The sequence below is a fragment of the Symsagittifera roscoffensis genome, chromosome 1 (assembly GCF_963678635.1).
Source record: "Symsagittifera roscoffensis chromosome 1, txSymRosc1.1, whole genome shotgun sequence".
NCBI classification, from domain to species: Eukaryota; Metazoa; Xenacoelomorpha; order Acoela; family Convolutidae; genus Symsagittifera; species Symsagittifera roscoffensis.
The window spans coordinates 94,046,090-94,068,374 of record NC_087062.1 but is presented as its reverse complement, the minus strand read 5'-3'; the positions used below and the strand labels follow the sequence as shown (position 1 = coordinate 94,068,374).

Sequence of the window (22,285 nt, the reverse complement as noted above, 5' to 3'; positions counted from 1 at the left end):
CAAAAATTTTAAGCTTTGGACGGTAGTTATCAGAAAAAAAAACGATTTTTTTAAAAAATTTAAATACCAAACTTTGACTTTTCTGGGAGCCATAAAAAATTGGGCAAAATCAATTATGCAGAGGAGTATTTCATAATGTGTTTTATCCCTTGAGCTCAAAATCACAGATTAAGGAGGGTAGTTTCCGAAAAAAACTTGAACAGAATTAAAAAACAGTTAAGATCATATATATGCTTGATCGTTCCGGGGGTCAATATTTTTTTTTGTATAAAAATATGGACGCATTAGCTTGAGAAGGAGAATTGCGCACAGCCCGTTTTATCTATTGAATACAAAATATCAGACTTGGGGAGGTAGTTTTTGAGAAAAAATATGGGTCAAACATTCCCCTCACAGATTTTTTTTCGAAGGCGGTAGACAGTGGGGTAATGCATACAGAGACTAGGGGTTTATGCAAGCATAAAGAAGAGTAGGCGTTTTCTTTTCTTTGATACCCCTGTTTTGGAAATCGGTAAAAAATTTCTTGAGGGAAACTAAAATTTTTGCAAAAATTGAAAAAAAAAATACTGTAAGTGTCTCAAAAAAATAGAATAAAAAACCCAACCCCACTTATTTTCGTAAAAACCTGATTTCATCAAACAGGAGTTCTAGTTTATTGGGCCAGGCAAAACATTTGAATTTCAAATTAGTAGAAAAAAGCACAAAACGTTTGAGCAGACTCCAGTTGATCCAAAACAAAGGATTTCAATAAAAAACTTGAAGTTTTTTAAGTACCCCCAACTGAAACTGCAATGATCAACTCTTACAACTCATTATACTTACTTAAAGCAAAAGAAAAATCCGTGATGTCGCAACTAAGCCGGCAAAATGGAAATTTGGCGATTCAAACGGAGGAAAACCTTTGCCGGAAGAAAACTTTCGATGTCTTATATTCTGCTAAAAATCATGGTTCTACCGGGGTTCGAACCCTATCATTAGGCTGCAAAACCACCTGCGTTACCTACAAGCCAACTGGGAAGAAACCTGAAAATTGTCATGATTCAACAAAAAGTCAGTTTCAATTTCTTGTAAGAGAAGATGTTTACGCGAAAAAGTCTAATTCCCGATTACGAGACATTAGCTGAACGGTCGAAGTTTGAATGCTGAACTTGCTTGCAATTTTACCAGTATTATTTGAAGTGTCTTAAAGCGTTTTCGACTATAAATCTAATTGTTACAAAAAATTTTAACACACTGAAAATGTTTTGAACTTCTTATGATTTTCCTCCCCAATTTTACAGCCAATTAGTGCTAAATGATAGTTTTTAATTCAATAAACAAAATTTGGTAGCTTAGCCACATTTTAAAGTTGGGATTGGAAATTTTTGAGTTTTAATCCAATTTTGAGCGAACAAAGTGAAAAAGAAGTCTTATTTAAGATTAATTTAGACCGTTTAAAATAGCTTATTTTTGCTTAAATTTAACTTTATTCAAATAAAATTAATTTGTGGAGTTTTTTGACGCCATCTTCGGAAGAATCAATTTCAAAAAAATATATAATCAAAAAAATTTCGTTATTCTAATTTCTTTAAAAATGCTGTCCAAATTGCTGGTATTACTATGATTGTCTAATATGCCTAAGCTTTGGCTTTTCGTTCAGATTTTTTATTACACCACGCAGTAAAAGTGACACTTATTCGAAAAAACTGTTTTTAAGACTATTGTTGGAACATTGTGCTCTTTTCACAGAAAGCGGATAATTTTTGTTGAACCTTGCCAATTTTTGAAAAAACTAAAACGTGTTTTTTGAGGCTTTAATTAGAAGCTTTATTTGAAATTTTTTGTGATTCAAAATGTGTCAATTGTGTAAGAACGCTAGTTGCTTTTTGATGATCAAATCATTGAAAAACCTTGGTGTTTATGTTGTATTTCAATGGCTTGCTTTGCAGACATTCGATACTTAAGCTACCATACTAGCAATCAATCACATGTTTCAAAATATCATCAATGTTGGAAAAAAAATTTCACGGAGTCTCTTTAATTTTTTTTTGTTTTTTTGAAGTTTTTTCAATGAAAATTTGTTTGTTTCTAGTCATTTTGCAGATTCATTGAAATCAAGAGAAAAAATAAACATTAATTGGATTTGCGCAACAGTAAGTCAGATGGGAAGATGAATTATTTTTTATCTGGCTTACCTGTTTTTTATATTTGAAAAAATATCAACAGGTCATTGAAATATATTCGCAAGCTAGGACCTCACTGGGTTTGAAGTGGAGGAATGGGCTAACAAACTAAATTGACGTTTTTTCTTTTATTCAGAGGCAAAGCTTGATTTTGCTATCACAAAAAATGAACAGCTGAACAGCTCAGTATAGCTCAAAATCCTAAAACAAAAAACATGTCACAAGGTACACAAAATTTTGTTCGAAAAAGGTGAGGATCAAAGAAACATGTACTGAAACTTATATTTTGAGCCTAGCGAGGAACTATTGGAATCAATTAGATTGCGTTGAAACATCTTGGGAAGATCATTTTAACGCGTTGAAATGTGGAACAATTCATCTTGGTTTAATTAATTGAGCATTGATAAGCGTGAGCATTCTCATCCAGCAAATTTCAAAACTGCTGTTAACGATATCCTCAGAAGCATACTAAGTTTTTTATTGCGATAAATTTTGAAAAAAGCGATGAAAAAAGCCGTGAGATTTGAGTTGAAAAAAATGGACAGACCAGATGTCACTAAAAATGCAAGTATCTTGGTTTAACTAAGGATTGTCAATAAAATTTACATTTATTTTTCATTTTTTTGTAACAGTTGCCAGAAACAGGCAATTGGAATCGACAGCTGAGAAAGGTGCCATTAACTCACATAGCGAACGGACAAATGGAAAAATTCGTAAGCCCTTACTTGGACAAAAAAAATCATTCTAGATTTTGTAGAATTTCCGGAATTTTCTATAAATTATACGTATATGATGCAAACTAACCTGAGAAAATTGAATCAATTGATCCTTTTTCTGGAGCCAATTCTGAAAAACATCCATTTTGAAAACTAGAAATTGTTCGCGTTTTTTTGCGCCATTTGAAATTTTAGATTTGCAGAACTGAATTCTTCTTCTTTTGAACAAATGAAATTACATTGAATTTTAAGTTCAAATAAGAAAATAAATTGCAAAAAAAAGAGGGAGAAAAATTTACAAAGAAAACAAAACAAAAATTGACACCATCACTCTGGGTTCATTGTCAACAATTTGTTTTCTCTTTTTTACCATTGATTTTTTAATCAAAATTTTAACACATAAAGACCATTTTGTTATCCACAGTGTAAATAATTCTCCTCCAAATAATTTTGTTTCAAAAACCAAAAAATCACAAAAAAAATTAAAACCAAAAAAAAAACAAATGATTTGGTTTCATTTTTGACAGCTTCTCAGAAATGGAGAAACATTTTTTTACCCAAAAAATATATTCTGTCAAGAATTGACTCACAAAGAAAACGGATTTCCTAACAGCAAAAAGTGTCTTAATAAACAATCAAATGGTATTTTAGAAATGAAAGGTCATTCATGTTTTTTGTGGCATTTGATTTTTTCATGTGACCGCGGAGCTTGCCTTCTTTGTAGCAAATGGCTTTGAATTGAATTTTAAAAAAATCTGCAGTCATACTAAAAAAGAATTTTCAATTTAAGATCGATGTGTTTGTTTGTTTTTTAATTACGATGCAAATAGTATTAATAACTATTTTTCAAAAGATAAAAGATTTTTTTTTACTCCGCTCCTTTTTATATTGCTATCGAAGGGCGTAGCTTGTTTTCCATTTGGTTTCCGTTCAGTTTTCTGTTTTCTTCGACAAATTCAATTTCAAAAACCAAAAAGACAAAAACTCATGATAAAAGGGAAAGAAACGAAAACAAGAACAAATGATTGTTTGACAATTTTTAGAACTTTAAGAAAAATTACATCACCAATAAACAAACTTGAAATTCAGAAACTTTTGTTTGATAACATTTTTAAAATTGTACTGATGCAAAAAGTGAGAATTCAAAACTTCCAAAACAAAATGGGAATAAGCTAAATCCAATATCGTTTTCTACATCATTTAGGGCGTAGCCACTAAGTCGAACATTGCTTCTGTACAACATTTAGCGCGCAGCAGCTAAGTCCAATTTTTTTTTTCTACAACAGTTAGGGCGTAGACTTTTTGAAAAGATAGTCCCTAGTGCATGATTTTTCGATTGAACTCTTAATCTTAGATTTGGAAAAGTATTTTTGCTTTTCTACAAAAGTTAGGTGTTAGTTGCTATGCAGAGAAAAGTCCTAGCACTTGCTTTTCAATTAATCCCTTTATTTCAGATTAGCCTGGGTAGTTTTCGACAATAGCCTCAAGTAAAAATTCCGAAAGTATAAAAAAAAATTCTGAGTCCCTAAAAATAAGTACCTACAAAAATTAGTGCTTCTCCGAAGAGAGAACCTACAGGTTTTTTTTCCGATTGAAGCCTTTATTACACGTTACTTCTCACGTTACTTCTTATATAAAGTCAAAAATGTTCTAAAAACCGTTCAAATTTCACAAAAAATTCGGCTATAACAGTCATGCGATGAAAATTCCAAACAAAAAAGGTTTTGAGAAAAAAGTTTTAAAAAACGTCAAAGTTTCAAACTTTTGAAATTTTCAACGCCGTACTTTTTTCAAAAATTAGGACGCAGTAGCTTGTGCTTGGGCAAAGGTATATTATGCTTTTTTGAATAAAATGTTAGTGTCAAATTTGGCAGGTTAGTTTCCGAGAAAAAAAATATCTTAAAACAATGGTTCAAAATATACAGACTGAAATTTTTGAATACGGTAGAAACTTGCTTGACTTAATTAATGAAGGACATTAATTGAATATACAGGCAGACAGGTGAGTAGCCAGATTTTTCATTTGAACCTCTTTATTGTCAAAGTAATTCCTGAAAGTCTGAAAAAATTTGCGAGAGTAACAAAATTCTAAAGCGTCTCAAAATTAACAATAAAAAATCAAATCATACACATTTTCATCACAACTGTTTTTAATCAAACAGAAACTAGCAACCAATAAACCAAATGCAAAAGTGCAAGGCTATCCAGCAGAAGTGAACCCTTTTGTTTGCGACCTAGGTTGGAAAAATGGATACCGTAATAAGACACTACGCTTCTCTTATTACACTCTCATGCAGAGGAAAAATTGCACTACGTAAACAAGCGCAAAAATTTGTTAAAATAATTTTTCGGGTAGTGAGAAGACCTTTAACAACCCGAAATAAGATAAACATAAAACAACACGAGATCCTAATCTACATCTTTCTTACCGCTTCGGAGTCTATACCGGTTGCGCAATATAGACTTGCAGCTATCTAAAAACTAGCCACAAATATATACAATAAATATGCCCTTTTAAAGAAAATTACACTTATTTATGCAACTTGGGCTTGAAAAAAGTAGATTTGTGGGATAAAATCAGCGTTTTTACCTGATCTGTTTAAACAATATTCATAACTTGAGCTTGGAAAAAAAAGTAGATTCGTGGGATAATACAGGCGTCTTTCCTACCTGGTCTGTTTCAAAAAATATCCATGTTTAGAATCAGATGAGTCAATGTTAAATAATCGCAAGCGTAATAAAAATTCTACATTTGCCTTCGATCAAATCGTAGTTTCGAAACACACATGGTTTAAACAGAAATTAGAAGAGAAGATGAACATCTCAAACGCCTCCAAAAAAAACGATTAAAAACTTCAACCCACATGCGTAAACAAAAATTTAAAAAAGTTTTTCCGACAAATACCCCACGCATTCATGTTAAGTACAAAATGATTTAACTCTCGTCTTGAACCGCGTTGATCAGACCAAATAGCTTGCCCGAGTTGAATTTAGAATGATTTTTCTGCTGAAAGAGTAGCCGGATACGATATGTAAGACCGAAATTTACCGCTCTTGAACTATTCCAATTTAACAAATCTTAAACAGACAAGTTCACAAAAATGATCGCCAGTAAAATTCAATTTTAAATTATTTTCATTGTTACCTTTTGAAAAATTACATAGTCAACAGGAAGAGGGAGAATATGCAATTAGCTCAAGGTAACAGAAAAAGATGTGATTCTTCAAACGTTTTTTTATCACACAATATCAAAGCGGAGCTCCGTAACACTTCCGATACAATTATAACATTCCTTTATAAAATATTGAAAAGAAACAAGAATGAAGACTCTTTAAAAAAATAACTAGAAAAAATTTCAAAAAATACTCTACAAAAATTTCGAACCTTTGTCTCCGGCGATGATCATAAAGAGCCTCAGCAAGCATGAACGAGCTGCAACTACGGCAAAAAACCTGGATCGCAGAAAACGAATTCGTTGAGCCAGAAATGAAGCTAGAAATAAAAAAGTAGAAACGAAACTACAAACAAGAAATATAAAAAAAATATATTTTTACTACACATCCCTCCAGAAACAAGCGAAAGCATCTAGAAAAATTCACCCCTAAAATAGCAAAACATAAATCGACTCGCAATTCAATTAAAAAATTGCACTACAAGATACTCAAAAGAAAAAGAAGGAAGTTTTTTTTTAATTAAGCAGAAAATTAACTCCAAACACATTATCTACAAACATTTCGTACCTTTGTTTTGTAATATGTTCTAAAGAGCTTCAATAAGCTTTGGAAAACAATGGTCGAGCGGCAACTAAGGCAAATAATTTTGGATCGACTCTCGCTAAGCCGAAAACAAAACTATAGAGATAATGAATATATTCAAGCTATACAACTTTGAAAGTAAAATTTTCACGACACATCCCCTGAAACAGCCAAGAGCATTGAAAACAACTCACTATAAACACCCTTCACAATCATTGAGAATCAACGACCTGGAGGTAATTAAGGCAAAAAACATAGGTCGAACCTCGTCAGGATTTTTTCGACCCTCGTAAAGCCGTATACCAAACTCTGTTGACATAAAAAATTATAAGATCTATCCTTCCTGAAACAGGCGAAATCACTAGAGAAAAATCGCCCTTGAGGCTGCCCAACATAAGTCGACTAAGCCGATATAACATAATCCGAATCCGTTTAACCGAAAAAAATTAGAAATAACAAATTATTGATAATCAGAGTTGGAAAATGTCTTTTTAGAGCAACTTTCAATTATAGTAAAAATGGTTTCAATCGAAAACTTTTAAAAAAATTTCAGAGTTAAAAAGGAACTACTTCAAGCTCTTACCAGATAATATATTTTTCAATAAAAAAACGGAAATTCAGCTGACAGAAATAAGGACGAAAAACTAAAATCGGGAAAAAATTGAACATTTTCTCAACATTTATTTGAAAAAAAAAATTTACTCCATATGCACTAAAAAATTTATTTAATTGAATCTTCTAACAAAATAGAGTTCCTGTGAGAATTAAGCTGAAAAGTTGCTTAGTGGAAAAAAATATAGAAAAAACGATCTCAACTAAATTAAACTGCTTCAAATTGTGATTATCTGCTGAGCAATCTTTAAATTGAGATTTTCTTGTTTGAAACTTAACTCAATCACTTTTGCTCGCGCCATTTGATTTTAAGTTAGTTGAAATTGAAAGCGGAATTTTCCGTTCTTTAGCAAACAAATTTTAGCAAGCTAATTCCCAAAAAATCGAAACTGAACATGATCAAAAGCTTTCACAACCTATGTGAACGATTAATTATTTCGTCCATAAGCATTTAACAAACACAGATGAAGTGGAGCTTCGGGTCACTAGTGATACAACACAAGCAAAAAACATGTCGAAAAAAAAGAAAATATGGAAAAAAACTAGGTCCAACAAATTTTCGTAGATCTTGATAAAAGTCAAATCTAGGCAAACATGCCATATTAATCTTTTGAATATTAAATTATCATTGGTGCAAAACTTGCGAAGTAAAATTAAAGCAGAAAATTTTAGACCAGACACCAAGTGAGCCAAAAACATTGATTAAATAAAAGACTAAAAAGGATTTTAGAAAAAATAAGGTACGATTGGGACTGAAGCCCCAGGCCTTAGAGTGCAAAGATGAACATCTAGGCCTAGTGGGAATGAATGTGGACTTTGTTAAGGTTCAATAGTAAAGCAATTAAGATTTGTAAGAAAAGTTGTTGTTTACGGAAAAAAGTCTAGGTCCCGATTACAAGACGCTTGTTATTGCAAGTGTAATAAAGTCTCCAGTATAAACGGCTAGTAAGAAATCAGATCGCACAGATAATATTAAGTACTCGGATATTATCTTCGAAAGTTGGAAGAGTTTCAAGACTAATAACATCCTCTGCATCGATTGTTATTTAGAGCTAGTTCATATGCTTGAACGGCAAAATATCAATGCAAAAAATGGTCACAAAATTGTGTGACTTCGATTAAGTCTGCTACTTTAAAATTACTAGAAAGCAGAAACAAGAAAAAAGAAAGTGAAAAAAAGGCCGCGAGCTTGAAACCTACCAGTGGCTAAACGTTTTATAAACACGAAATTTTGTTGGTTTGGCCAGTTTATAGATGTTTGTAGAGGTAAGTCCATAGAAGTCAAATTAAAAACAGAAACTTTGCTATATTACAAACAATTATTTTTAATCAATATGTTTTTAATCAATATTTAAGTCATTATTCAAGTGCATTGAGAATCAACTATCATAATTTCGACAGTTACAAAAGATCAGGTCAACATCTTATATGAACAGTTAAGAGTTGTTTGGTCAGTGCTGGATGGCTAATGTCAATCACGCCTTATTAACGGCAGCTGCAATGGCGTCCGCAATGTACTGGGCATTTGAAGTGGTGAATGCGCACATGTTCACCCGTCCATCCTCCATTAGGAAAACGTCGTACTCGTCTCGTAAGAACTTGACTTGGGCAGCTGAAACAATTCTTTTTCATTCAATTATATGGTAAGGTCGTTTTCTTGTCGCATTTCTATTAGACCATCGGTATCAGGGCAGAAAGTTAGAACTGAACAAACTGTAAAAAACAATAAACATGTTTTTTATTTTAAAAAAACGCTGTTTAATTGATTTTTTCAATTAAAAAAAAAACGTTTTTTTTTCTCAACGCTGCAGACAACATTGACTTTTAGATCAACATTGACTTTTGGATCAACCAAGAAATTCATTAGACCCTAGTTTAAAAGACTGAATCAGATACTTCGTTTGATTACAAACGGTCGTATATAGATGGTAGTAATGGGAGAATTGTCTACTACTGACGGTTGAGTCCAGTGAAGGAGAACATGCCGGTCTGGTTGATGACATGCGGCCATGTGATCTGGTGCACTTGCAGTTTCTCGTACAGCAGCTGTCGCATGTCTTTAATCCTACCAGCCATCTCCATCAGCTCCAGACGCCACTGCTGCAACACCAAAAACTGCATACATTTCCACAAAGCGTTATATTCAAGTGTTATATTAGTTTTTTGGCTCTTTTTCCTCCTCCCCCCCCCCCCCCCCCACCTGCAAGTTTTTATAATTAAAATAACTGTTCAAATTGTCCGATTGTTATGAGAATTGACATGCAGACTAATTAGGCCATGATAAACATATTTGATATTCATAATCAACCCTGTAAAACTAGTCGTTAGACCATAAAATTGATGCTGATGTGAGAAGGGGGGGGGGGAAGAGCCAATTTTTTTCACAAGTTTCAAAAGTACATGTCAAATAAATAACTAGCTTCACATTTTTTCTATAACTAATGTATCATCTGTCAGAAAGATACTTGCAAATATAGCCAAACTAAATGAACAAAACAGATAATTTTTCGTGTAATGCTTTGACCTGCATAGAAAAAAACTTCATCGCCATAAAGCTCTTTCAGTTTCCAAATCTTCTATCATTGATACTTTTGGAAAATTATCTAATGTTTAAAAGATAACTTGTTCATTGGTTAAACTTTTCATTTCACTGAAATCTACAACAAAACCAACAGACAGTTGGAAAAGGTATATAACTCAAGAAAACCAAACAAAATAATGTGACTGTATTATAAAAAGCTTTTTTAACTTAAATTTAGTATAATTAAAACTTTTTTCACTAAAATAACCCAATCAGAAAATTGTATCAGTGGGAAATTGTTTTATTGAGCTGGCAATTCTATTAAAATTCAGTTTCAAAGCTACGAGTCATTCAAACTTTTTTGCGCCATTTGCACTTTGTGAATCGGACAGCGTTTTTTACCTTCCTTTTAGAGAATCAATTTGAATTGAATTTAAAAAGAAAAGTTCAAGCCGAAAAAAAAAATCAAATTTTAGCGTGAACAACTAGCTTTCAAAACTTTTTCCTGAAAAATACACACGACCTAAGACACTTCGTTCATTGGCACATTAAAGTCTGTTTAAATTGGGGTCTTTCTCATTATAGCCCGAGCCCCAAGCAAAATAGAGCCCCGCAAAATTAAAATCACGGCGTGGATGGTACAATTTTTTCTTCACTAGGATGGGGGCTATAATGGTAAAGACACTAAATTTATCTGGTCTCTTCTCGTCTCTCTTTTCTGACCTGTGCTAGTGTTTCGTCGTTGAGGATGGTGGCCACCACTAGTGCCCCGTGAGAGGGCGGGTTGCTCCAGTTGGCCCTCACTATCCTCTTCAGCTGACTCCTAACGGCCTCCACCTTGTCCGCATTGTGGATCACTGCTATCATGTTGCCCACCCTCTCATCTGCACAACACAGCAAAACATAATGATGATGATTATCCACCTCTTTTGTCACTCAGAGGCACCAGTGGATTTAGGGGGGACTCTTTTTTCTGGAATTCGACAACCTGCCGACCCAACGAGTCCCACTTTGTACTATTTTGAGATATCCATTTTGACTGACTGACCTTAAAATTTTTCTGAAGGCGCCTTTGGCGCCAATCTATACTAATTTTGAAGGGGGAGCGCGCGCCGAAGAAATACAATTTTTTTATCAAAATTTTCCAAAACAATGCCTAAAAACGCCTTTTTTGGCCAGGTTGTTCACAAATTTTGTCTGCGGCTCAAGAATTTTAGTTTAAAAATAGGGTATTTATACGTGATTTGGGAGAGCTCAGAAAATAAATTTGAACGACCTAAAAAAAGGTCGACAAAACTTTCGAAATTAAAAAAAAATTCTAGATCCGCCCCTGCTCAGAGGTGTTACTTCAGTCCTCAATCGGGCTATTGGTGCTTAAAACTCTATTATTCACTATAAATCGACAGTCCAGAATTTTTTTTACTATTCAGCCGTCTACGGGGCAAAAGACTAATGATGGCCATTGTCATTTTTTCGTATAACAACACAGCCTACACGACATCGGGAACATACTTCATACTTTTAAAACTAAATTTCTCAGCTCACTTTTCCCTCCTCCCCTCACCTGAACATCAATTATGGCTCTTTTTCCTTTGCTGAGAAAACATCCAAGAACTTTGAAAAAAGATACACCGCCGAATCTGAACCCGCACGTGCAGTTAAACAAAATTGATCCACTCACTTATACACTCACTGAACTGAACACAAGCAAAACTACCAAAAAAAACTAACTAACCAACCTTGACTGCATACTAGACTGCATATTTTTGACATCCCATCGTACCAAATTAAAACCAGAACGCCTCAAAAAAAATTAAAAAGCTCAAAAAGTAATTAAAAACCCAAGATGGCAGATATGAACTTCCATGCTTGCACTCTCGGCTTCCTGCCTCGGGTTGAAAACCAGGAGCTGCAGAAGACGTTCCAGTCTTACAAAAACAACCCGATCGACAAACCCAAGCCCATCACGGGACTGAAGCCTCGCAGCTGTTTACAATTGCATCCGATTCCGCATCAGACGGCCAGAATCCAGCAGCTGAAGAACGAGAGCTGGGTGGTGAAGGAGAGATACGTTGATCCCAGGACCATCAGACAGCAGGAGAAAATGGAGAAACTCAAGGAGATTCAAAAAGAAGAGTTCAAGGTCAGACAGGAGCTGATGAGCCAGCTGGTCAATAGGAAGAGCAGGCGGTGAACAAATGCGAAAGAGACGCAGATACTTACGTTCCTCGCGCTATCAAATAATTTTACGACGAGATAATCCTTTTGCAAATTTTGCTTGGTGAACGTACCAAAACAAATATGGTATTAATTGACTGAACAAAAAGAAAACAAAGCTATACGACTAAGACAAATGCATGCTGTTAAAAGTGTAACTGGCAGTATTTTCCACTATTCGCTAGCTTCAGACCGTTGAAAACCAGAAAAACTGTAGCGCAAACTTAAATGAATCAAAATTGTGGCTCTTTCCAGTCCCCTATTTGATTTTTGTTAAATCAATTTCTGGAAACCTATTCAAAATGATTTTTGATTTTCTAAACTGCAATTAAATTTTTCAGCTGGGAAGAGCCAGAATTTTAAACACTTATTCTAAAACTCCTTTCCCTTACAATATTCTTGTATTCCAAATAGCAAGAATAAACAGATGAAAAATTACTTTTCTATTTTTCTATTTTTGAAGCTAATTTACGAAATATTATGGCTAAATGCGTGATAATATGATGCAAAGTATAAAGAACAAATCTTTTCACAATAGTTAGTTTGTTCACCAAGCAGCTATTACATTGCATTAAGACTAAGTTTAAATAGTTAAGCAAAACTTCCTATGTCTCGATAAAAGATAACAAGGTACCTTTTCAAATATTGTTTGAATTTGTTATACTGAAGCGGGATGAAATGGCTGATTTCAAAAATTGGAATTTGCCTATAATAAGTTTCAACTAAAATAAGAAAGCATGAAAATTTTGGAGAAAATAAAATTTTCCCAATGATATCACATTGTCTTAAAAAATCAGGATCTGCTACTTATGCAAAAAATTCAAGCAACCGACTCTTTCGATTGAATAATCGATTAATCTCAGATTTGATAGGGCAAAGAGTTTCCACAAAACGGTCAAAAAATCAACTTTCCGAAAGGCAGAATTTTTCTGCAAAAGTGATCGTGGCCACTTAAGGTCCGTCTCCACCTAAAGGCGTCCGCTAAAAGCACTTACAAATAATTTACGAAGTAGTACTTGGGCCGACAAAATTTGAGTGGACATGAAAAAAACTTGAAACTTGAAAAATTTCAGTTTCGCATATCCCTCTAAAATCAGCTATTTTAGCTATTCAATCAACGTAATATGAGACAACTAAACTGATATGAAATCAACAAAAAACAAAAAGATATAATACAAAATCGGATTTTACAAGCATCGAATACAACGTCGGAGTTTATAACCATTATGAAATCAAAATTCAACACAGGTGAAGCTGCGCTTCGCCAACACTAACGAGAACACGACAAAACGCAGCTCTATGAAATGCAAACAAAAAGGTAGAAATAAGCCTCGATGTAGTAGAAATCCGTCTACGGATTCGATCTGCGACCAAGAGTCTCACGCACTAACCAACAGCCTTGGAAGCTTAATAAATAACTAACACTAGCCACAAATAAAGCAGAGAACAGATACTATGAAATTTTGTTACAGATCGTGATTAAAGCATAAGTGCAACCAAATACAAGTGGACAACACTTTTAATGAACACTTTTATTTGCGAGTTAAGTTTGAAAAAAGAAGGTTCGTACTAATACACAAGTGCTCGCAACCTCGAAGGTGTAAAAACAACGGTTACTAAAAACGCACACATCCTCAAAATATATTTATGGCTGATACATGTCTGTTGGCGTGAAATGATTCAGTTCAGTAAGACAACTTTTTAGCCTCAAAAAAGGTCCAATTTGATACCGCTTGCTTATCGCAAGCATAGAGAATTTTAAATACAGCTTCTATATGCGTCATTGCACAAGAACACGCACTCCTATAAATCAGATATACTCTTTTGTAACAAATTCGTCAGCGAAAAAAACTCGTTTGATTGTCATATATACAAAAGTTTGAAACAATACTATAAAACTAATAGCAATAAATTGATTATTTCGAAAAACAAAACGGAAACTAAGCCGACAACAAATGAGCCGACAGCAAAAACCGAACCACAGACTTTCATTCTCCAAGTCAATTTCATTGCCCACTGCTCTGAACAACCTTGGTGAACTGTTACACCTTAAGCCGACAAGATTACAAGCTATTTGACTTTTTACAAAAACCACAGACGTTTCCTTTCTTAAGCATTACTTTTTTATTGGATTATTTTATTGGACTTATTTTTTTTTACTATTCCGGCAACATTTACTACGTAAGGTCATCCTCGAACCACCAATTTTTGACTTCATCACCGCTCTTGGACATTTTATTGCATATTGCAAACATGCTTTAAATTACAGGCAATATAAATTAATTTTATTCTACATTAGCCGTTTTTAGTTGTTTGAAAATCAAATATAACCCGATTTCATCATGTTGGCTTAACACAAGCAAAGGAAAGATTGTTTCGAGCTGAACCACCGGAAACAATAATCTTCAAATGCAAGATTGATAAAATTGATTAATCAGATTTTGTTTTAGTCAAAAACAAATGCTATTTGCAGTGGAATTAGACCAGAATAATTCGACTACCTTAGTCATTGCAAAACAAAAAAAAGACAGTTGGAAACGCTTCGATGAGTTCAAGAAAACCAAAAAAATACGACTTTGTTAAATTATTTTTCACTTTCAAAATTGGGAAAAACAAAATATTACGCTCTTTGAATTTTAATTATCTTTCATGATTGACAGTTTTTTGATATAAATATCCTTATTTGAGCAAAATGGATCAAAACGTAATTTTTATTCCGCAGTGAAATCTAAAATTTGAAATCCACTTTCGAAACAAAAAGTGAAAAATTTTTGCGCCATTTGCATTGAGGTTAATTAAAAGCGTAATTTGTCTTCCTTTAAGCAAATTTAGAAAAAACACTTGAGCGTAAACAACTAAAAAACTCAACCCGACCTAAATAAATGTTTTCACTTCTTTCAATGACTCTGACTGACTTGGCAGTAAAAGGAATCTGCTGAGGGCGAAACGAACACATTTCTAGCTTTGTCAGTTCTCTTTTATCAATTTATCGAGAACGTTCGGTTTAAATTCTAATCGGCGCTCATGCCGAAGTCAAAACGTGGATCAGAAACTTCTGCAACTCACTGTACAATCCGAAGTTTTTGGACATGGACTGACAGACGAAGAACTCGACTCCTTTGTCTGCCAGCATACGCACTGAAGCTGCGTCCTTGTCAAGGTCTCCAGAGGCGAAGCCCTGGTACGCTGTATCCATCACTATCGTCGCATTTCTCTTCTAAACGTGCAACATAGGATCATTAGAAAGTTAGCTGTTATAATGGGGATTTTTTGTATATTTTCGAACAACCATTCAAACTGCTCACTTTGGCTATTTAAACGAATCATTAGAACGATCAGAAAAACGACTGTGTTCAAAGAATACTAAGTGAATAAAATAATTTTAAAATACCTTTATTACAATAATTAAACGAATATATTATGGCCGCACTTCCTAGATATTCGTTTTCACTCTTTGATTCAAATACTAACTATTAGGATATCCAAGATTTCCTGCCATTGCTCTGTGCTAAGATCCATTCCGGTGGGGTTATGAGCCACAGCATGTAGAAATATCACGGCATATTCGGGAACTCCCTTAAAAGTCAATCTTCTAAACTTTTTTGAATATCTTCCATTACAGCCCAGAGATCCCTCACAAACTCATCAAGAGTTCCAATTAAAGACATCATACCATTTCAAGAAAGATGGATAGGAAAAACACAACATATGTCCAGCATCCAAAGATAATTGAATATATTGGAGGGTGCTAATAACAACTAATAACAGCTTCAACTGGCAAAAAGGAAATTTTGCTCTCTGAAGTTTTGACTGAAATTTCAGCTGATTCTGTCTTTAAGCTGAAGGTATTTTCTTTCAACTACCTTGAGATCTTCAACCATTCCTTGGAAGTCGACTGATTTGGTGTTCGGATCCCAATATCTATAGGATCGAACGTCAGTGATGCCTGCCGTTTTCAGAATAGCGTTGTGATTTGCTGAAAAAGGAAAGCTTCAATACTTAAAAACATAACATGATGTTGAGCTCAAAATGAACCAATTGATAAACATACGCCAAGTGGGTTTCGAAACGTAGGCAACTGAGCGTTTGAGACACTGGAACATGAACTCAGAGCACAATCTAAGAGCACCCGTTCCTCCGAGGCACTGAACTGCTATGTACTAAAACAGGTAGCTGATTTTATCTATTTTATATCTCATGTAAGTAACTGAGACAAACTTCAGATATGTTTTTTCACGAAAAAAACTACATTTTTTGTTCCCACATAATCCTGAAGGCTGGGAAAGAACTATTATCTAGGGGGAGTTTTATTTTCAACAAAACCCACGCACACCAAATAACGCTGGTATCATATTTAAGCCCTTTCAATTGCAATTCGAAAATCTATGAAAATAATCGATGAACAGAAAATTTGCAGTGCAATCTAGCAGACCGAAAAAGAAAGCCACTAAGTAAAAAAAATAGAATGAAACTTCAAAAACCACAACTTAAAAAATTTAAAATATTGTCTGGAATCAGGTTCTATTTGCGGAAAACACGTCCAGAAACACAATCGACGACAATTGATGAAAATTCGAAAAACAATTAACAAGCGTCAACTGAGCCGACTCCCGTAGAACCCAAAATATAATTGTCGTCAAAAAACTTTCATGACAAACAGTCAAGGCTAGTAAAATTAAAAATTGCAGGAGTAATTCAAAATCCTGAAAAACTACATTAAAAATTGCGTTAAGAAAATCAATTCTACAATGTGGCAAATAAGTTGAAAAAACACAAGCAGACAAACCATAGGCCGACAATTTTTGTAGAGGATTATTTCCAGTTTGAAAAAAGCAGTGCTGGTCAGATTTTAAACCAAGACTTTTGCCGTCCCAGAGGTATTCTTCGCCTCCAGTCCAAATAGAAGTTTGTATTCATTATGAACCAAGATACACAAAAATCAGGTGATTCTATTTAACAAGTTGTTAGTTCGAAAAATTGTTATATTCCGGTATGATTACGCTTGTTAATTGCGTAACACAGAGGCGAAGCTGCGCTTCGCGAACACTTGCGAGAACACTAGCAAAAATCAACTCCATCAAGTGAAACATAGAGAAGAAGAAATAAGCCTCGAATTAGCAAAAACTCGGCTACGTGTAGGACTCGAATCTGCGACCTACTGCAATCAAACTATTTGAGTCTCACGCACTATCCATTCAGCCACGCAAGCATAACAACCGACAAACACTAGTCACGAATAAAGCAGCTACACATGCTAATAAATCGCTAATGCTATTCAGCAAAAATGGCACCAAATAAAAAATAGTCTCAATTTTGCAAGTAGTAATTTGGAATACAACAAACCGAAGGTATCCACACTAGCTTTAAACGTAAAGAATCGCGAAGCATAAAGGAAAAATATGGATAAATTGTTAATTCCAAAAAACTGCTCAATAGATTTAGTTAAAAAATTTCTGAAATCGAGTTTTCATTACTGTTATGTTTGAAACAAATCACGTTTTTCGGATGAATTACTTGATGAATTAAAAACGCGCAACTGTGTTAACTTATTTTTATTTTGATGTCAAAGCACATGCTATGAAAACACTGTTAAGGTGCCCCAAAAGTGGCATCAATATTTGCGACTTAGATTGGAAAAAAGAAGGTTCGTACTAATACACTCGCTTCGCAAGTGTAATGAGAAAAATTGGTCTGACTTTTCCGGTTTTCAGACAACTTTAATTAAGAGATAATACGATATGAACTTTTTGAACACTGAATGTATTTAAATTGAAATTCAGAGTATTTGTTCCGACCCTTTAAAAAATTGGGAAGAACTTTGTATTCGGGTGAGTTTTACTTTTTTTGTTTTCCACGCAAAATCAGCTATCACAAATTATCATCGAATCGAGTTGAGTGATAAATCATATTCCAAAAACATTAAAAAATTTCCAAAAATTTCACAGTGTCGAGAAAAACCGGTTTGAAATTTTTGATTTTTCGTCAATTTTTGAGCGAGTAAAAGCGATCGAGTAACGTTCGTTATATATGAAAATAATTCAGTTAGGCTAAATATTACTTGATTTTACTAAAGGGACACTTTGTTTTGAAAACCTTATTTAGAACTACTCAGGCAAAAAAATCTTTTGAAAGTAATTGAAGCTTTTAGTGCAATACAAAAAAAACTTTTTTGATATTTTTTTCATCTTTTTTGATTATATATTTTTGAAGACAACTGCAATTCATTATGATGCCTAATTCACCAAATCTATATTCGTCTGTATTTTTCTATCATTACATGACGACGTACAAGAAAAAACACTAGCTTGAAAAAAATGCTGAGAATGCGGTCGCAAGATTCTGTGCTACTTGCCCAGCAACCGGCTAAACTTGTTAAATTTCAAAAATGTTTAGGGAAGCTAAATTGCAAAGGAGGAAAAAATTGAACAAACTCTAATACAATACACTCACTTTTAGTCATCGTAAAAATTCTAGAAGAAAATTGGATTTTATCTTTGCAAAAATTACAGCGGATGCTGCACTATTTAAGTTATTTTAGTGTAATTTCTGTTATTTTAGTGAGTTAGATTTTATGACTATATTATGCATAATAGTTCTGAAATGCAATACATGCACTATACTAAAAATTACCACCTATTGTAACATATCTCCCATATTATTTTCAATTTTTTAAATTCAGATTCTCATACTGTACAATGGAATACTCCGTTTAAATACCAGATTCCTTTAATTTTGACTTTGAAAAATTCAATTTAGACAGTAATATAAATTTTAATAAATTAACAATTTTCAATAAAAAGTCAAAAATAATGGATTCTGGTACTAAAAACGAGTGTTCCATTGTATAATATGAGAATCTGAATAAAAAAAAACTGAAAACAGTTGGATCGAGTTTTAGACTTAATTGCTTTTCAATTATCTCTTTTTCAGTAAAGTTTTTGCTTTGGTGAAAAAGAACTTCTAAATAGTACCAAAGGAACTTGGTAATATGAGCTAAACCGTTTGGCCCTTATTTTTTGGAGTTTGAGAAACTATCATAAAACTGGATCCAGTTTAATAATGTGAATGGAACCTTTCTATTGACAACGAGAGGACTCTCCTTTCCGAACATGACAGCAGTGGATGCGTCTGTGAAGGCGGCCAGCCCATCTATGGGCAGATACTCGTGGGTAAGGGTGAAGTCCTTCGATATCCTCTGCTCCGCCTCCTTCACCACTTTCAGCACATACGGCTTGCCCTCATTAGTCTGGTAGGCTAGAACAACACTAGCAATTACAACATGAACAATATGCGTGAAGATAGAAGCTCTAAGAATTCAAATAAACTAGCGTTTAACGCACCTCCGGTGCTTCGAAATTTTTCGACAACTCATGACAAACCGCATATATTGGAAACAACATCTGCAAACTTTTAAAGTACTCTGACTGCACCCAATTACAGGGTTGGTAATTTCGAACTTTTTAATTTTTTTAATTCCCATTTTAAAAGCGTCATCTCGAAAACTTAATGGGCCTCTGGAGAAATTTGCAGGCCACATTTGCAACCACTGGGAGTCCCTGAGAGCACCCTACTATAGGGTTGGGAATTCAAAATTTTGTGAATTTTTGTAAACTTAAGTTTCAGTTTCCCGAAAAAAAATATAAAAAAACATCTTATCTCGGACACTAAAAGGATTTCAGCATTCATAAAAAAGAGGCAAGATTTGAGACGCCAGGGTGTACACTGACAATAAGGTTATAAATTCATCGAGTTGGTAATTACAAATTTTTTGAATTTTTTCGCGTTTAGCAGTCGCATGTGGCAAAATTTGCAACTCTTTAGAGTACCCTGACAACACCGAACTATAGCGTTGGGAATTTCAAAATTTGAAAAATAATTAATTTAAACTTTCTTAAATTTTTGAAAAATCACAAACAACGTCACATCTCGAGAACTACAAAGAATTGAGCAGTCATATTTGGAGGCAAAAATCGCAATCCTTGAGAGTACTCTGACAGGACCTAACTACAGGGTTGGGAATTTCAGATTTTTTAAAAAATAATAATTTAAATTTTCTGAAAGTTTTTGAAAAAATCACAAAAAAACGTCATATCTCGAAAACTACAAAGAATAAAGCAGTCAAATTTGAAGGCAAAAATCGCAATATTTGAGAGTACCCTGACAGGACCCAAGTAAAGGGTTGGGAATTTCAGATTTTAGAAATAATTAATTAAAATTTTCTGAATTTTTTTTTGAAAAATTCACAAAAAACATTATATCTCGAAAACTACAAAGAATTCAACAGTCATATTTGTAGGCAAGATTCGCAATCTTTGAGAGTACTCTGACAGGACCTAACTAAAGGGTTGGGAATTTCAGATTTTGCGAAAAATAAATTAATTTAAGTTTTCTGAAAACTTTTTGAAAAAATCACAAAAAACGTCATATCTCGAAAACTACAAGGATTTGAGCAGTCATATTTGGAGGCAAGACTCGCAACCCTTGCTAGTACACTGACAGTACCCAACTACAGGGTTGGGAACTTCAAGTTTTGTAAATTATTTTGTTATTTGCAATTTCTGAAAATTTTTGAAAAATCTCAAAAATCGTCTTATCTCGCTAACTAAAATGATTCGTGCATTTAAAATTAGAGGCCATACTCGCAACCCCTAATTCGATATTGGGCTGCTTAATTTAAACTCGGTAAAATAACCACTTAAATCAAATTGGAAAATCGAAAAAAAAAATCTTAACCATTGCAATATACGATATAGCTTAAACATGCAAAATTAATACGTTGAAAAAGCTTAAACATGGCGAGATAGTGAAGCCCGCATTTAAATATATAATAGATACTAAAACCATAGCCAACAAAAAGCTGGATAAGTGTCAATTAAAGCAAGAAGAGAAGAAATATTGAATTGTAATTTGAAAAACTTCAACTTTTGAATTTCAAAGAAAAAAATATATGCCCCTAGAACTCTTCGAATTTCAAGAATAATGTATGATAGACACTTTTTTGATAAATTAACCCAACTTGACAAAACTGAATCAAAAGGTAATTCTTTTCATTCCGCAGGGAAATCTTTCAATTAAAATTGACATTGAAACTAGAGTTCGTACACGCTTCTCGTGGTCTTTACAATTTTGCTCTTCGATAGTAGAGTTTGCCTTTCTTTCAACAAAAGAAACGAATCAACATAAAAAAAAGAAATCAAAAGTCAAATTACGAAAATCAAAAAAAAATCCCGAAAAAATCTTTAAAAAGTGATAGCGACCTATACTATTGTCTTCACTACGTTCATTGAACTTAATAAAGTTAGACTTTTTATATGCGGTCTGAATATTGACTCAAACAAGATAGGTTGGATCCATATTTATTAATTTTCGGATCGCCCAATAATGCCGTATTGAGTTTATTAATAATCGGCCATTAAAAATTTCTTGGTCATTTCTTTAAAAAAGGATTTCGAATACAGACAAACTGAATGGACAACGCCAATACTAAACACAGTCAGTCAATAATTGAAAAAGAGTCAATTAATGCAGGGAAAAAATCTAACTTTCGAAATTCAAAGAAAAAATATATGGCCTGAAAACTCTTTGAATTTCCACATTTATGATTTTATGATTGACCTTTTTTGATAAAATTAACCCAATTCGAGAAAACTGGATCAATAGAATAACATTTTTAGCCGCTAGGAAATCTGGAAATTTTAAACCACTAGAAGTCGATCACGTCCTTCGTAACCTTTACACTTTTACCATGCGCTAGAGGAGTTTGCCTTCCTTTTCTGTTGAAAATGAAATTGAATTAAACTTCCAAAGTCAAACCCCGAAAAACCAAAATTGAGCGTCAACAAATTTCAAGACTTTTTCTGAAAAAAAAAAATCAGGATCTATATAAGCGTAATTAATTTCATCGACTCTTAACATTAAATCGTTTTGTGGACTACATTATAGCTTTTTCGTCTTCATTTAAATAGCTTTTGAAAATGAAACGATGATATTTACCTCCTACACCCAAGTTGACTTTGTTAGGCCCTGTGCACGCTTTGAAATCAGCTGTTAGTTGGAACACCTTAACAGGCGGTGCTGCTTCTACACCATCAAACATCTTCGAATTTCGTAATATTTGATACCCTTGAGATCAAATTAAAAGCAACTTAATGCAAATCAGAGTTTCTGCAGTCGTCCTTTGGTAGATAAGCGAGACACTGATAAGTACAATGTAAAAGAATGGCAGTGTACGATTTAGTTACGTTTACCAATCAATGGCCTCAAATCAACTCTGAAAGCATTTAGAGAACAGAAAATCACTAA

The 22,285-nt window shown here is 33.6% G+C and overlaps 1 protein-coding gene across 1 annotated transcript; it reads right to left on the bottom strand.

Moving 5' to 3' along the window:
• Positions 1–8,512: 8,512 nt before the first annotated feature.
• LOC134852885 (aspartate aminotransferase, cytoplasmic-like) lies at positions 8,513–22,253 on the bottom strand. Its single transcript, XM_063868733.1, has 9 exons — positions 21,977–22,253; positions 19,056–19,237; positions 16,035–16,143; positions 15,847–15,959; positions 15,455–15,559; positions 15,050–15,200; positions 10,490–10,650; positions 9,204–9,345; positions 8,513–8,857 (listed from the first exon to the last, which is right to left on the bottom strand). The coding sequence occupies exons 1-9, from the start codon at positions 22,077–22,079 to the stop codon at positions 8,721–8,723; spliced, it is 1,203 nt and encodes a 400-aa protein (XP_063724803.1). The 5' UTR covers positions 22,080–22,253; the 3' UTR covers positions 8,513–8,720.
• Between the last annotated feature and the right edge of the window lie 32 nt (positions 22,254–22,285).

Coding starts and splice junctions, on each gene's coding strand:
- LOC134852885 (XM_063868733.1), bottom strand. CDS start 22,079: ATGTTTGATGGTGTAGAAGCAGCACCGCCTGTTAAGGTGTTCCAACTA. Junction 16,144..19,055: donor CTCTCGTTGTCAATAGAAAG/GTTCCATTCACA, acceptor TACCTGTTTTAG/TACATAGCAGTTCAGTGCCT. Junction 10,651..15,049: donor CAAAAACTTCGGATTGTACA/GTGAGTTGCAGA, acceptor TGTGTTGTGCAG/ATGAGAGGGTGGGCAACATG.